Source organism: Egretta garzetta, unplaced genomic scaffold (assembly GCF_000687185.1).
Source record: "Egretta garzetta isolate BGI_Z169 unplaced genomic scaffold, ASM68718v1 scaffold117, whole genome shotgun sequence".
Lineage (NCBI taxonomy): Eukaryota > Metazoa > Chordata > Aves > Pelecaniformes > Ardeidae > Egretta > Egretta garzetta.
In genome coordinates this window covers 2,610,671-2,623,463 of record NW_009260479.1, presented here as the reverse complement: position 1 = coordinate 2,623,463, position 12,793 = coordinate 2,610,671, and the positions used below count along the sequence as shown (strand labels likewise).

The 12,793-nt window shown below is 37.5% G+C and overlaps 1 protein-coding gene across 3 annotated transcripts in view; it reads left to right on the top strand.

Annotated features, from left to right (window-relative positions):
- The window catches only part of WDR48 (WD repeat domain 48), a 28,674-nt gene that overhangs the window by 7,862 nt on the left and 8,019 nt on the right, over window positions 1-12,793 (top strand). For 2 of the 3 annotated variants that reach the window (XM_035899627.1, XM_035899629.1), the window contains exons 2-14: window positions 909-1,049; window positions 1,790-1,868; window positions 2,147-2,229; window positions 2,348-2,477; window positions 5,503-5,591; window positions 6,469-6,570; window positions 6,941-7,165; window positions 8,562-8,636; window positions 8,981-9,083; window positions 9,314-9,411; window positions 11,242-11,349; window positions 11,736-11,832; window positions 12,358-12,453. In XM_035899627.1, the coding sequence (XP_035755520.1) occupies window positions 1,811-1,868; window positions 2,147-2,229; window positions 2,348-2,477; window positions 5,503-5,591; window positions 6,469-6,570; window positions 6,941-7,165; window positions 8,562-8,636; window positions 8,981-9,083; window positions 9,314-9,411; window positions 11,242-11,349; window positions 11,736-11,832; window positions 12,358-12,453 (1,264 nt within the window). In that variant the 5' untranslated portion in view covers window positions 909-1,049; window positions 1,790-1,810. Of the gene's footprint in view, window positions 1-908; window positions 1,050-1,789; window positions 1,869-2,146; window positions 2,230-2,347; window positions 2,478-5,502; window positions 5,592-6,468; window positions 6,571-6,940; window positions 7,166-8,561; window positions 8,637-8,980; window positions 9,084-9,313; window positions 9,412-11,241; window positions 11,350-11,735; window positions 11,833-12,357; window positions 12,454-12,793 lie in introns of those variants that run through there. The other variant, XM_035899628.1, reaches the window with a different exon arrangement.

The window sequence follows — 12,793 nt, the reverse complement described above, 5'->3', positions numbered from 1 at the left end:
AGATTATACAAGCCTAAAATTTTACCTTGGTGTTCTGATTATATTTTACAGAATCTGGGAAGAGGCATAGGTGGCAGCTTCCCCTCCTTTTCTCCATAGTAATGGGGTGAGGGCTTTCCTCATAGTAATGCATAAACCCTGTGATCAGGAGAGATGCAGCACTGTGTGAATGGGGTAGCTCTGAAGAAACTGCAGTCCTGATAATTCTGTTTATTGAACAGTAGTAACGGAGAGTGCTGTAGCCTTTACAGTATGTCTCCTTAAATCTCCTTCTAGTGTTTCTGAACAGAACAATGAAATAACCTGTACACGCAGTACTATCAAATACAGAAGGAAAGAAACTAAAGGAATAATTTATCTGAAAGAGCAATAAATATTTGTGCTTCTTATTATATTAGAAATGAGGTAGTTTTTAAAAAATCAGTTTCAAAATAATAGTGACACGTGAAATAGCCAGAATTTTTATCTTCAGCCTTTCAATGCTTTGTAATCCTTAGTGACCATATCCTCTCCCTTGTGAGTCTGGGAAATACTGTCATCCCAGCTGCAGAAACTATGAAACCTACTTAGGAAGTGAGACACAAACTCAGTGTGTTGTCTCTGATCACCCGGAATATCTGTGCAGAGCAGGGAATTGAACTAAGCTTGAGTTATAATGATTAAATAATCCTTTGGGCTCCAGTTCTAACACTGCTGATATCTTCTCTATGATTCTTCCCCATTTTTGGGAGGGGGCGGAATGACTGAGGTGGTGTTGGTAACTCTCAAACTGAGAGGTTTATTTAATGCTTGTAAAGCTCTTCATATATTCTGCCCAGGAACCTCAGAAAGATGAAATCAGATGTTAGGATTTCATGGCCAAGCCAATATCTTAATACCATAATTGGATTTGTGTAAATGTATTTCAGGTCTCCTATGTGATTAGAGATGAAGTGGAGAAATATAACCGAAATGGGGTAAATGCGCTTCAGCTGGATCCAGCATTAAATAGGCTCTTCACAGCAGGCCGAGACTCTATCATAAGGATATGGAGTGTCAATCAGCACAAGGTAAGTTATGAGAGTATTCCTGTATCTAAACCTACTTTTTTCCCAAGTTATCATGCTAGTAAGCTGCCTACAGGTGTATGTCTGATACTGGTTTTTAACAGCTGCCAATTATTATGATAGGAAAATCATTTTGATATTGCTCATACTGTGATATCTTACATAGCTGTCTCGTTCTTTCACAAAAAGATTCTGGAATAGTCACAGAATCACAGAATCGCAAGGGTTGGAAGGGACCTCGGGAGATCATCCAGTCCCACCCCCCTGCTAAAGCAGGTTCTCCTAGGGCATGTTACACAGGACTTCATCCAGGCGGGCTTTGAATATCTCCAGAGAAGGAGACTCCACAACCCCCCTGGGCAGCCTGTTCCAGTGCTCCGTCACCCTCAGGGTAAAGAAGTTTTTCCTCATATTCAACTGAAACCTCTTATGTTTCAGTTTGTACCCATTGCCCCTTGTCCTGTCACTGGGCACCACTGAGAAGAGTCTGGCTCCGTCCTCTTGACTTCCATCCATAAGATATTTGTATGTATTGATGAGGTCCCCTCTCAGTCTTCCCTTCTTCAGGCTGAACAAGCCCAATTCTCTCAGCCTCTCCTTGTAGGGGAGACTTCAGGCAACTCTGCATTAGGCAGCTTTTGATCCATTTGAAGGTTGAGGAAAATATCACAGCAGGATCTGATAGTCACAATCTTTTCCATTTTTGATGAGATCTTATAAACTTGTTTTTTCTTAATTTGCAGCAAGACCCTTATATAGCATCTATGGAACATCACACAGATTGGGTAAATGATATTGTGCTCTGCTGCAATGGTAAAACATGTAAGTACTTAAATGTTTGAAAACTGCAGTATTCAGAAATTGTGTATAAAAGTATATTATCTGATGCTTTAATTATTTTCTGTCTTTTCTTAGCATGTAGAATTAATTGGTGATGTTTATTGTAAATATGATAGAGTAAGCAGATGTTTTAATGAAAATTTAAATGTGTATATAAATGATTCTTTTAATCTTTTTGAAAAGCAGATTAGAGTAGTACAAGTATGCTCTAAAGTAATATATGAGCCATTGAACTTTACTTCTTATTCTTTCCAATTTAGTGATATCTGCTTCTTCAGATACGACTGTTAAAGTGTGGAATGCACATAAGGGATTTTGCATGTCAACACTAAGGACGCATAAGGTGAAAAACATTATCTGTAAATACTCTATGTTATCACTGACTGTCTTTTAAATATTAAGATGAAGACTTCAAATGGATAATGTTGTTGATTCATGTTGTTATATTTACTTTATTGTAGGATTATGTGAAAGCCTTAGCATATGCAAAAGATAAAGAACTGGTAGCATCTGCCGGGCTGGACAGACAGATATTCCTCTGGGATGTAAATACTCTAACAGCACTGACTGCCTCAAATAACACCGTAACAAGTAGGTACCTAGGGAGGGGAGGCAAATGCAGTGCATTTTATTGAGTAGCGTAATCTGTGAGATCAATGTAAAATAATAGATACCTGTTTGTGCGTGTACATAAAAAATGTGCAAGAAATTTTAAGGTGGCTTTAGTATGTAATCAGTCCATTTGTCTTATTATATAATAGCTGAAAATCTAGAGCAGCCAACAGTCGTGACATTTGGAATAGAGTACAGGTTTCTTTGAACATTTTCTCCTGAAATGTAATGTGCTGGTATTCTCTGCAACTTGATAGAGCTTTAGCTTGAGAAGCTTTTTGCTCCTCAACTAACCCATTATAGAAATTTCCCTTAGGTTATTTGTCAGCGTGTTTTCTGTGTATAATTTGGTTGTTTTTTGGAGGTTTTGATTTGTCTATATAGGTGGTGAAAAAATGCAGTACAACTCTTGAAGCAGAACTTGCTACATTTATCAAATCTATCTCTCAGAAGAATAAATTTAGATTTAAAGCTGTGCAAAGTAATACTAAGCGCTACTTACATGTAGGGATAGTGTACTAGTGAGATCTAACTCACTAGTTAGGTATTAGAACGCAAGGGGAAACTGTCCGTAGATGCTACTTACCATGGTTAATCCTTAATATCATCATCATCTTTTAAGAAGTGGTCTGTCCTGCTTCTCTACCCCAATAAAGACATTACAGTAAATTATGATATCTTTCCCTGTAGAGCAATTCCAGCACCACTTCCTTAGAATAGTCAAGATAGCGCTGGTTAAGTTTCTCTTCTGGGAAGTATGACACCAGTCTCCAAGTTCAGTTCGATTTAGTTAGTGAATGACGTAAATCTGGGTCATCAGCATCCTGATTTGTATCGGCTCTTTTACAATACCTATTTTCAGAAAGAGGTCTAGTTTGACCACGGTGTGTTTTGCTGTCTATAGGTCTAAATAAGAGGCAGGCATATAGTTTTGTTTTGGTGGGGTTTTTTTAAATTACTGTTTTGGCTAATTCTGAATGGTGTGTTAATCTTACAGATTTGGTAGCTTCTAAAACTAAAGGTGTATCTGGTGGGCAGAACTGTCGGGTTTGCATTCGTTCTGTCTACAGGACTTTTTAATTCAAGTATAGCTTTATGCTGGCACATCTGTGTAGCCTTCAGAAGAGACATGGTTTCTCATGAGCTGTCTTGGACTGCAGAATAGTATCGGGATGGCACATGACCGCACATACCTAAGTAGATTTACCTTGTATTTCTCAGAAGTTTTCATTCACTGAAGGTAGAATTACTTTATCACCAAACTTTGCTGATAACTGTAAATTATGGCATCTTCTGATTGAACAGGGAGTTTTTGAAGGAAGAATTTATTTGGTGGCTCACAGGAAAACTCGTTTTTGGGGGTTAAAAAGAAGGATTTCTTACGCACCACAACAGATACAGAACCAAAATGACTTAAGTGAAGCATAATTGGGAGACAGGGAGTACTGAGGAGCTGATGCTTGTTTTGAGCCTAAGATCAAATGGAATTGGAGGCATTACCTCTAAGATGACAGAAATAAATTTGCATTTCTAGAGTTAGAACAGTAATGCTTCATACAGGGGAGAAAGGGGAAGCAGGGGAGTTTTTCTGGTGCTCCCAACTAGCGGTGTTTCTGTTGGGAAGAACACGCATATGTCCATAAAAAAGCTGGTTTTCCTCAGTCCTTTCAAACGTGTTGATTTTCTTTCGGAGTGTAAGTGAAGATTGTTCTTGTACATTCATTTTCTATCTGATTACAGGGAAGCAATGTACACAAGCCAACGTTAAAAGGAAGCCTATTTTTAAAGTCTCTCAGTCAGCATAGCTGTAATTTAAATTAAGTGGAGAGATTTTGCTTTTGAGAGGTGGTCCCTTCCAAAAGAGGGTGCAGCTGAGCTTTGCGTTTGTTCCGGCAGAAGTTTTGCTTCTGTACACTTAAGATTCTCTCTTCCATTCCTGATGTCCAGCTTGTGACAACTCTGTATGTTACCCTTTCATAAGTTATTATGGTTGTTGAACAGTGTGCTAATCTTCAAGAATTTTCAGTTCTGCTTTTTGCCTTCAACTGTTCACTGGGGACAGTGGAAGACTATGACTTTATTTTGGCTACAAATAATAAATTTCATTTGAAAGTTTACATTTGTGTAACCATAGCTAGTGGTTAAGAGGACCCTGAAGTAAAGCTGCATAATTCTTCCACTGTAACAAAATGTTTATGATACGGGGTCACAAATACTGTTAGAAACTTATTTCCATAATATACATGAATAATTTATATAAAAGTATCACGGTTTTGCTGGCAATACAGTTTGTTGCTATTCTCAGCCTTTTTGGCATACTGATTGTATGGTCTTGAGGCTTGATGAAATGCCTCGTGTGCTCTCTGAATAGATGATTTTCGTTTGCCATGTCTGTGCTTTTCTCAGTCGAAGGACTGGTACTTTAATCTGTCCAAAAGTAGATTAGGCTAGAAGGTACAGAATTCCTCAACTCTGATGACAGTTGTGATGCTAAGGAGTTGCCATATGGTTTTCCCAAATGCAAAGGTAGCATCCATGCTCAAGTAACACATTTCAGCACTGCAGTGAAACTTCAGTAATGCATCTCCGCTGAACTAAGAGAAGAGCCTTTAATATATAATGTAGAATTTTACTGCTACTTGGTTTGGAAAAAAAAAATCTCTGCACTTAAATCCAAATGCTGTGTATTATAAGATGACATCGAAGTATCATTCTCTAGTAAAGGAGCTGAGAAGAGCAAGAGTACCTTGATGGTCCTGGCACTGAACTGTGGTGCCAAAAGGGCACCAGCACTGTAATGACCATAAGTCTGAGGGGTTACTTTGGTTTTAGATTAAGAATTGGGATGGAGTTTTTTAAGGCAACTCTATATATGGGGTAGCGTGGCACTGTTTTTGTGAGTCCAAGGGTATTAAAATACCCTTAAATACTATTTTTGAGCAAATTAGTGTGTTTTTCAAATGACAGCATTAAAATTGCAAATGTAAATTTTATTTTGAAATAGCTTCTTCCCTGAGTGGGAACAAAGACTCCATCTACAGCCTTGCAATGAATCAAATGGGAACAGTTATTGTATCAGGATCCACTGAAAAGGTAAGCAAAAATCTGGTAAGGCTCATTCCGCTTCAGTTCAAAGTTTAGTATAAAGAGGCAATTTTATTAATTTTCAGTGTCATGTGTCAGCAGCTTTTGTGTTTTTAATAGTGAGAGTAGACACATTTTTTTAAGCAGGAGTGTAAGCGTAGGATACAGATACCTGCCTCAGTCTGAAGATCTGTATACATCCATATAGCTTTAATACATGGAAGAGACAATCGGATCATTTTGTGTAACCCTCTCTATATCAGTGATCATTACTTTTTACCACTAGAGCTCTGATTTTGGGGGCATGTTACTCAGATGATTATAAAAACTGAACTGAAGCAGTTGCCACAGGTAAGAAAGTGGTGCCAGCAATTTGTAAGACCCCTGCAGGAGGTAGGAAATGAAGTTCAAGTGTTCCCAAGAGATAGCCCATGCTCTTTGTTGTAAAGGATGGCGAAACACCCTGAAGTCCCCTGTGAGTTGTTTTTTTACCTAATCTAACCTTGAGAGAATTTTATTTCCAAGGCAACCTAAAAATGAAAATAGGATACACCAGTGAAGCATGAGAGGATTCTCAGAATCTTTTTTTTACCCATACCACACAATCCTGTTTCCAGTCACTTCCACTCTTTAATTGCTTAAGAAGACAGCAAGAGCCAGAACAAATGAAATTAAAATCAAACGAAGAAAGTCACATCTGATTATTAGAGGTGCATAAGATCTAGTTATGTCTCTTTTGTTCTAATGGAAGTATGGTTTTGGTGATGGATGTCTGTGTGTTCGGAATAAGGGTCAGTTTATTCAGAAAGGCTTAATTTTCTGCAGAGAAAATGCATTGGTGGGAAGAATGATGTTAATGCCAGTTACCCAATGTCTATTTATGTAGGTTCTAAGGGTGTGGGATCCAAGAACTTGTGCAAAACTAATGAAACTCAAAGGGCACACGGACAATGTAAAAGCTTTGTTGTTGAACAGAGATGGCACCCAGGTACGTGCTTTAATTTGAGACAAAGGAATTTTACAGAATGCAGAAATATAATTAGTCTTTTTCAATATAATTATTTTATGTCGCAGATTACAGAAGGTAGCTTAACAAGTATTTTACAGATATGTAGTGATGGAGGGAGGGAGGCTGGTGGGTGAAAGCTCTGTTTTATTACAGGTCCATCTAGGTATGGAGGGGGTGGTTTACATAAAATGCCTGGAAACTGTGACTAGAGTTATCAACTGCCAGTCTTCGTTTAGCACTGTCTTAATGGAAAAGTATAACCATAAGAATTATGAAAGCTCTTTATGGAAAAAAAGATTTTAAAAGACTGAAATACCTGCTTGATTTAAGTATGGTGGTTGTTGCTCAGTGTCTTTCAGGCAGTTCTGATGGGACTATCCGCCTGTGGTCCCTTGGGCAGCAGAGATGTATAGCCACATATCGAGTCCATGATGAAGGTGTTTGGGCTCTGCAGGTCAATGAAGCCTTCACTCATGTTTATTCAGGAGGAAGAGACAGGAAGATTTATTGTACAGATTTACGAAATCCTGATATCCGTGTGCTTATCTGTGAAGAAAAGGCACCAGTTCTTAAGGTAATTGAGTTTAATTCAGAGAATCACAGAATAGTTGAGGTTGGCAGGGACCTCTGGAGGTCATCTGGTCCACCCCCCCTGCTCAAGCAGGGCTGCTTAGAGCCAATTGCCCAAGACCATGTCCAGGCAGCTTCTGAGTATCTCCAAGGATGGAGACTTTGTGACCTCCCTGGGCAACCTGTGCCAGTGCTCAGTCACCCTCACAATAGAAAAGTGTAATTGTATTGCATGTTGTCTGATGAAACAGTGGCTTGAGGTATAAGTTGATAAAAGAATGCATATTGGGTAACAAGCATTTACTGCACCACATCTTCAGTATACTGGCTTTGTCTCCTCAATTGCATCTGAAGCTTAATTGTCTGAAGAAGATAAATGCCTGTCAGCTACCTAAAATATGCAAATTCAAGTATTATTGAAATTGAATATGCTTCAAACATGAAAAGTTGTTTTTTAACAGGCTCTAGTATGGTTTTAAGAAACTAAGCCGGCATTGCCAAGGCTTTAGACAAAAATGGATGTTTCTTAGCAGCAATATATATGCACAGGACTGCGTTAGAGTATGTCACATACTCATGGGAACCCGGAGTAAAATTCATTGTGGGTTTTTCGAACATGATGTTTTCTCTACTGGAGAAAACTGCATGCACAAATCCAAGTCTTGTGAAGAGATTGCTTTCTGGAATTTTTTTGCTGTCTGTAACTCTAGCTGACATGACGTTGGAACATGTAAGTCTATAAGGAGTGTGCGACTGAAACAGATACCAGTATATAAGCAATCTGGCTTTCCTTGTGAGTAAACTCTGGCTTAGTATGTTCAGATAAAATCCTGGATATGTTAACGTAGTTTTGAAAAAGTCAGAATCTGAGAAATTTCAGTTCAGAATGGAAAATGAAAGCTATGGTCAGGTGTACAAAGATCAGAAGGGGTCTTAGCTACAGTGATCAGTTGTTGTCCAAGAAATACAACAGCAGAGCCAAACATGCAAAGTTCTGCTTTCTAATTAGTACAGTACTTCTTACATTCTCTTTTTAACCATGTGACCTATTTGAATGCAAAGTAATTCAGAAAATATTGTACTTATCAAACTGTCCATTAGACAGGATTGTATCATGCTAGAAGCAACTTTAAATACAGAGAGTGTAGACACATTGCATCTATTATTGTCCATGCCAAGAATTTACTTGTTGAATATTTGAAACAATTGCTCTGGAGTTTCAAAAATTGCAGCTTAGTTATTTTTTTATTTAAACTTTGTATTTCTTTAGTAAGCTGAAAGTAGTGCTGTTTCTGAAATACATCTGAGTATGGGAGCAGGTCTACACAGAGCAAATTTTAATTGAACAAAGGAAAATTAAGTTAAGCGTGCCTGAAAGTATCTGTGGTTTCATTATTTAGATGGAACTTGATAGATCAGCCGATCCTCCTCCAGCACTTTGGGTTGCAACAACTAAATCCTCTGTGAATAAATGGGTAAGCAATATATTTTACATTCTGTGAATTCAATTAAGGAGTTGTAGGACTTGCCATCTTGGTTTGGGAACTGTTGGACTGTTGCTTGCAATTTGACTGTGACTTGCTAGGATCTGTAAGCTTTCTTTAAAAAAAATTTTTGATATTGAAATTGGTGAAAAGACAATAAGCTTTGAGTTACTTCCTTTGCTGTCTATGTATGCTACTTTTAGAAATAAATTATCTTACTCGGAACTGGGCAGTTAGCATTGAAATAGCAGCATGATCTGGCAGTTGTTACTCACAGATAAAAGCAAAGTTTGTAGATTATGATGAATGTGTCATTATTTTGTTTCTTTCTCTAGACTTTGAAGGGAATTCATAATTTTAGAGCATCTGGAGATTATGATAATGATTGTACCAATCCTATACCACCCCTGTGTACACAGCCTGACCAAGTTATAAAAGGTAACCTGCTGTTTTCCAGAGTACTTTATAAAATCTGTTATCATTAGCAGAAATGGTAGATCTTTAAGACACTTCTAAAATAGTGTTTAAACCTTGGTGATATCCAAGTCTTACGTAAAATAGTGAAACCAAAGAATAATCATACATGTTGTGTTACACAGTTTAATTTCATGTAATATTAGAAAAAAAAAAAATCACCGTAGTGACCTTAATTCTTGTTTGTTTGCTAGGGGGTGCTAGTATTATTCAGTGCCACATTCTTAACGACAAGAGGCACATATTAACCAAAGACACAAATAATAATGTGGCATACTGGGATGTCTTGAAGGTAAGTATATAATTTCAGATTAAATGCCTACTATTGGATGATTAATTATTTTGTACCTTTTTTTACATATTTTTTCATGTGTGAGATTCCTATGGTAGAAAGTAAGTCATCTTTCTGCCCCAAGACATAAAGATTGCTTTTTGAAAGGGGAGGGGTCATTTCTGAGCTTTTCTGCATCTTTGCCTGATGTGAGGCTGGGTATTGACATCTTCATTCACCTGAAATTCAGACCCTTGAATTCTCTCCTGAAAATAGTAATGTTTGTTTTGATTGGGTTTTGTTTCAAAGAGGGCTCATAGACACCGATGGGCATGTCTGCCCAAGGCAGTATGGAAGAGCATAAGAAAGCTCAGCCTGCACAAGGGAAACCTGTGCTTCAGGTCCTGCTACAAACCCACAGATCCCAAGCGAGAGTGCTGACTGGTAGTCTGTGGAGCAGTCTGAGAGCGTGAACTCGCCGCGTCCCTCGTTAGCTGGCAAGATAGCAGGCAGGACTGGAAGGAAAGTCAGCAGAAGGAAGCACGGCTCCTGCCTGGTGTTACTTGCTCCTCTGAGAAGAGAGAGGCTTGGTGTGGCATTTATCTTGCTTTACCCAATGATTGGTCAGAGGAGAGGAAAAAGAGTGCAGAGGGGAAAGGACTGGAATCCCAGATCAGTGAGATGGTCAGCAACTTCTTCTCTTGCAAGATCCCATTTGAAATTCTGAATCTTTTTTTCATCTTGAGCTATGCAGTGCTCCAGCCAAGATTCAGTAATGAAGTAAAGCACGCCCAGCTAACTTACTGAGTTGCTGACTGATGTGAGAAAGAAGGGAATTAAGTTGGAGAATGTAGATTTGTACTAAAAATGATCTAGATGACTTTTGTGGAAAAGTGAATAGCTTTTCTTTCTTTGCGTTTACAGTTGGTATATATTTAGGTACAGTGTTAGATCCCAGGACCAAAATCAAATGCTAATGTTAACCTGTACCTTCATTCAATTCTCTGTTAGTAAATATTTCAGAAGCATCTCTTAGATATGTTTAAATACATATTCACTTCAGAGTTGTGATTACTCGCCAGGTCAAAATGTCATCTTATGCGTAGGATCACTGCAGTCTAAAGCTAAGACTATTTACTGAGGATGCTGGAAGAAAAGAGGGAGGTTTTCTTACCTGGAGCTACACCCTTCAATCATTGCTTCCTGTAACTTTTCCTGGATTTTGAGGAAATAAGTCTTGCAAGGTTACAATCTTTAGAGTTTGCTCAAAACACGTGTTTCAGGTTTCAGGAGTCTGCAAGTGGATGATAAGAATTTGGATGTTAACAGACTTACTTGAGGAACTTTAAAAATAAAAGTATAAAATAAAACAGATAAACTAAAACCGGAAAAAAAGAATCTGCACACAAATTCACTCACTGCTCTTCCCATGACAGTAGTTGAGCTGAATTTCTAGATGTGCAACAAATATCAGCGTTTGATGGAGAGTTGTACTGAACTATTTATACTGATGGGGAGAAGAATGACAGAGGATGCTAGGAGACAGCTATCTGCTCAACGATAGGGAAAATGATTTTTATTAAGGTGAAGCAATACTTCCATACCTTCTCCACTACCTCAGAAATAAATAATAAATAGAAAAATAAAAATTTCTTACCACATAAACTATTGTACAGTTTTTTGAGAAAAATGTGAACTTTTAACTTGTGTGTTTCTGGCCTACAGTAGTTATGGAGAAATCATAAGTAGTCATCATTCCAAGTGTATATGAAAGTCAAGTAAAGGATTTGAGGTGTTGTTATCACTCGATACTCAGAATTTATAAACTTTTGTAATTCTTTTGGTGTACAGGCATGTAAAGTTGAAGACCTTGGGAAAGTAGATTTTGAAGAAGAAATTAAGAAGAGATTTAAAATGGTGTACGTGCCAAACTGGTTCTCAGTAGACTTGAAAACTGGGGTGAGATACAACTCCTAAATCTGTTCTAATGTCATATTTAGTATTTTTTCATATACTGCTTTTTCACAAAGGCTTTAGTGTGTTATAAGTTTTGAAGAATGATCATAATTTGTCTGATGGGTGAGATTTATTTTGAAGTAAACCAGCAAATTTTACCTCAGTTCTTAATAATCTGAATAACAGATTTATTTATTTTTTTCCTCATGGTATGGTCAGTTTAAATCCACCAGTACCAATTACGAATGAATACAGTTTGGTAAACAAAGTGTGCATTTAGAAATTCTTTGTTTTGTATTCCCAGCTAAGTATGAATAAAATGAATTTACAGACTTGTTTCATACAAAACAACTATTGCATTCCTCTTCCTGGTGGTCTTTTTCCAACAGATGTTGACAATTACTTTGGATGAAAGTGACTGCTTTGCAGCCTGGGTTTCAGCAAAGGATGCTGGATTTAGCAGTCCAGATGGTTCTGATCCAAAATGTAAGTTTTAACTAATACTAGTGTTTTACTGAGACAAAAAAGCAGAATAAATTGCACTATTTAGGTTTCAAAGTATTCCAGTATCACATATATCAGTAGCTGACTGGATTTTAGCTCTTATTTTCTTCAGACTAAATTCTCCAGAGAATTCTCCAGTGAGACTGTTAGGGGTTTTTTGAAACATGTCAGTCATGTTCAGGTTTTCTATTTAACTTGGTTTTAAACTTTCAAGAAGCAAAAGGGAAAAAGTAATATTCCTAAACTTGGAACTGTTACATAATCTAGAGAATGTTGTAGCATGTGAGTGATCCAACAGTAGTGATTCCAAAATCAGCTTTTTCTGGAAGATTGTAACATACAGCTCTGAGATTGTGATAAACAGATTTCTGTGCCCATAAATAGTTTGTTTTGGGAGCAGAACTACTCAAACTTTTGGGAAAGTTTTCAGCTGTGGATCAAATGTAGAATATGATGATGCCAGTGGTTTTAATGTAACCGAAGTTCTCTCTTGCTATGTCTTGACAGTAAACCTTGGAGGGCTTCTGCTACAAGCACTTCTGGAGTATTGGCCTAGAACACATATCAATCCAATGGATGAAGAAGAAAATGAAATAAATCATGGTTAGTATTGTACTATTTTTTTTTTAGGATTTGCTCTTACATCCTGATTGTTTATATTTCTCTTTCTTAGACAGATAAAACTTGGCTTGCTGTCTTATCCCTGTCTCTGTATGCATTATCAACTAATGCTTTTTAATGCTTTTAAACTTGCTCTACACCAAAATTTGCTGAGTAGCTTCCTTCTTCTGAAGGTATCAGCAAAAACCTTGAGAACTCTAGTCTGTAAAAAAAGTAGGTGAATAGATGATTCTGAAGTTACAGAAACGTGATGCCTTGATGAAGAACAATTACTGGCAAAACTAAGTCTTGACTTGGAAAAGAAACAGCCTAGATAATGACA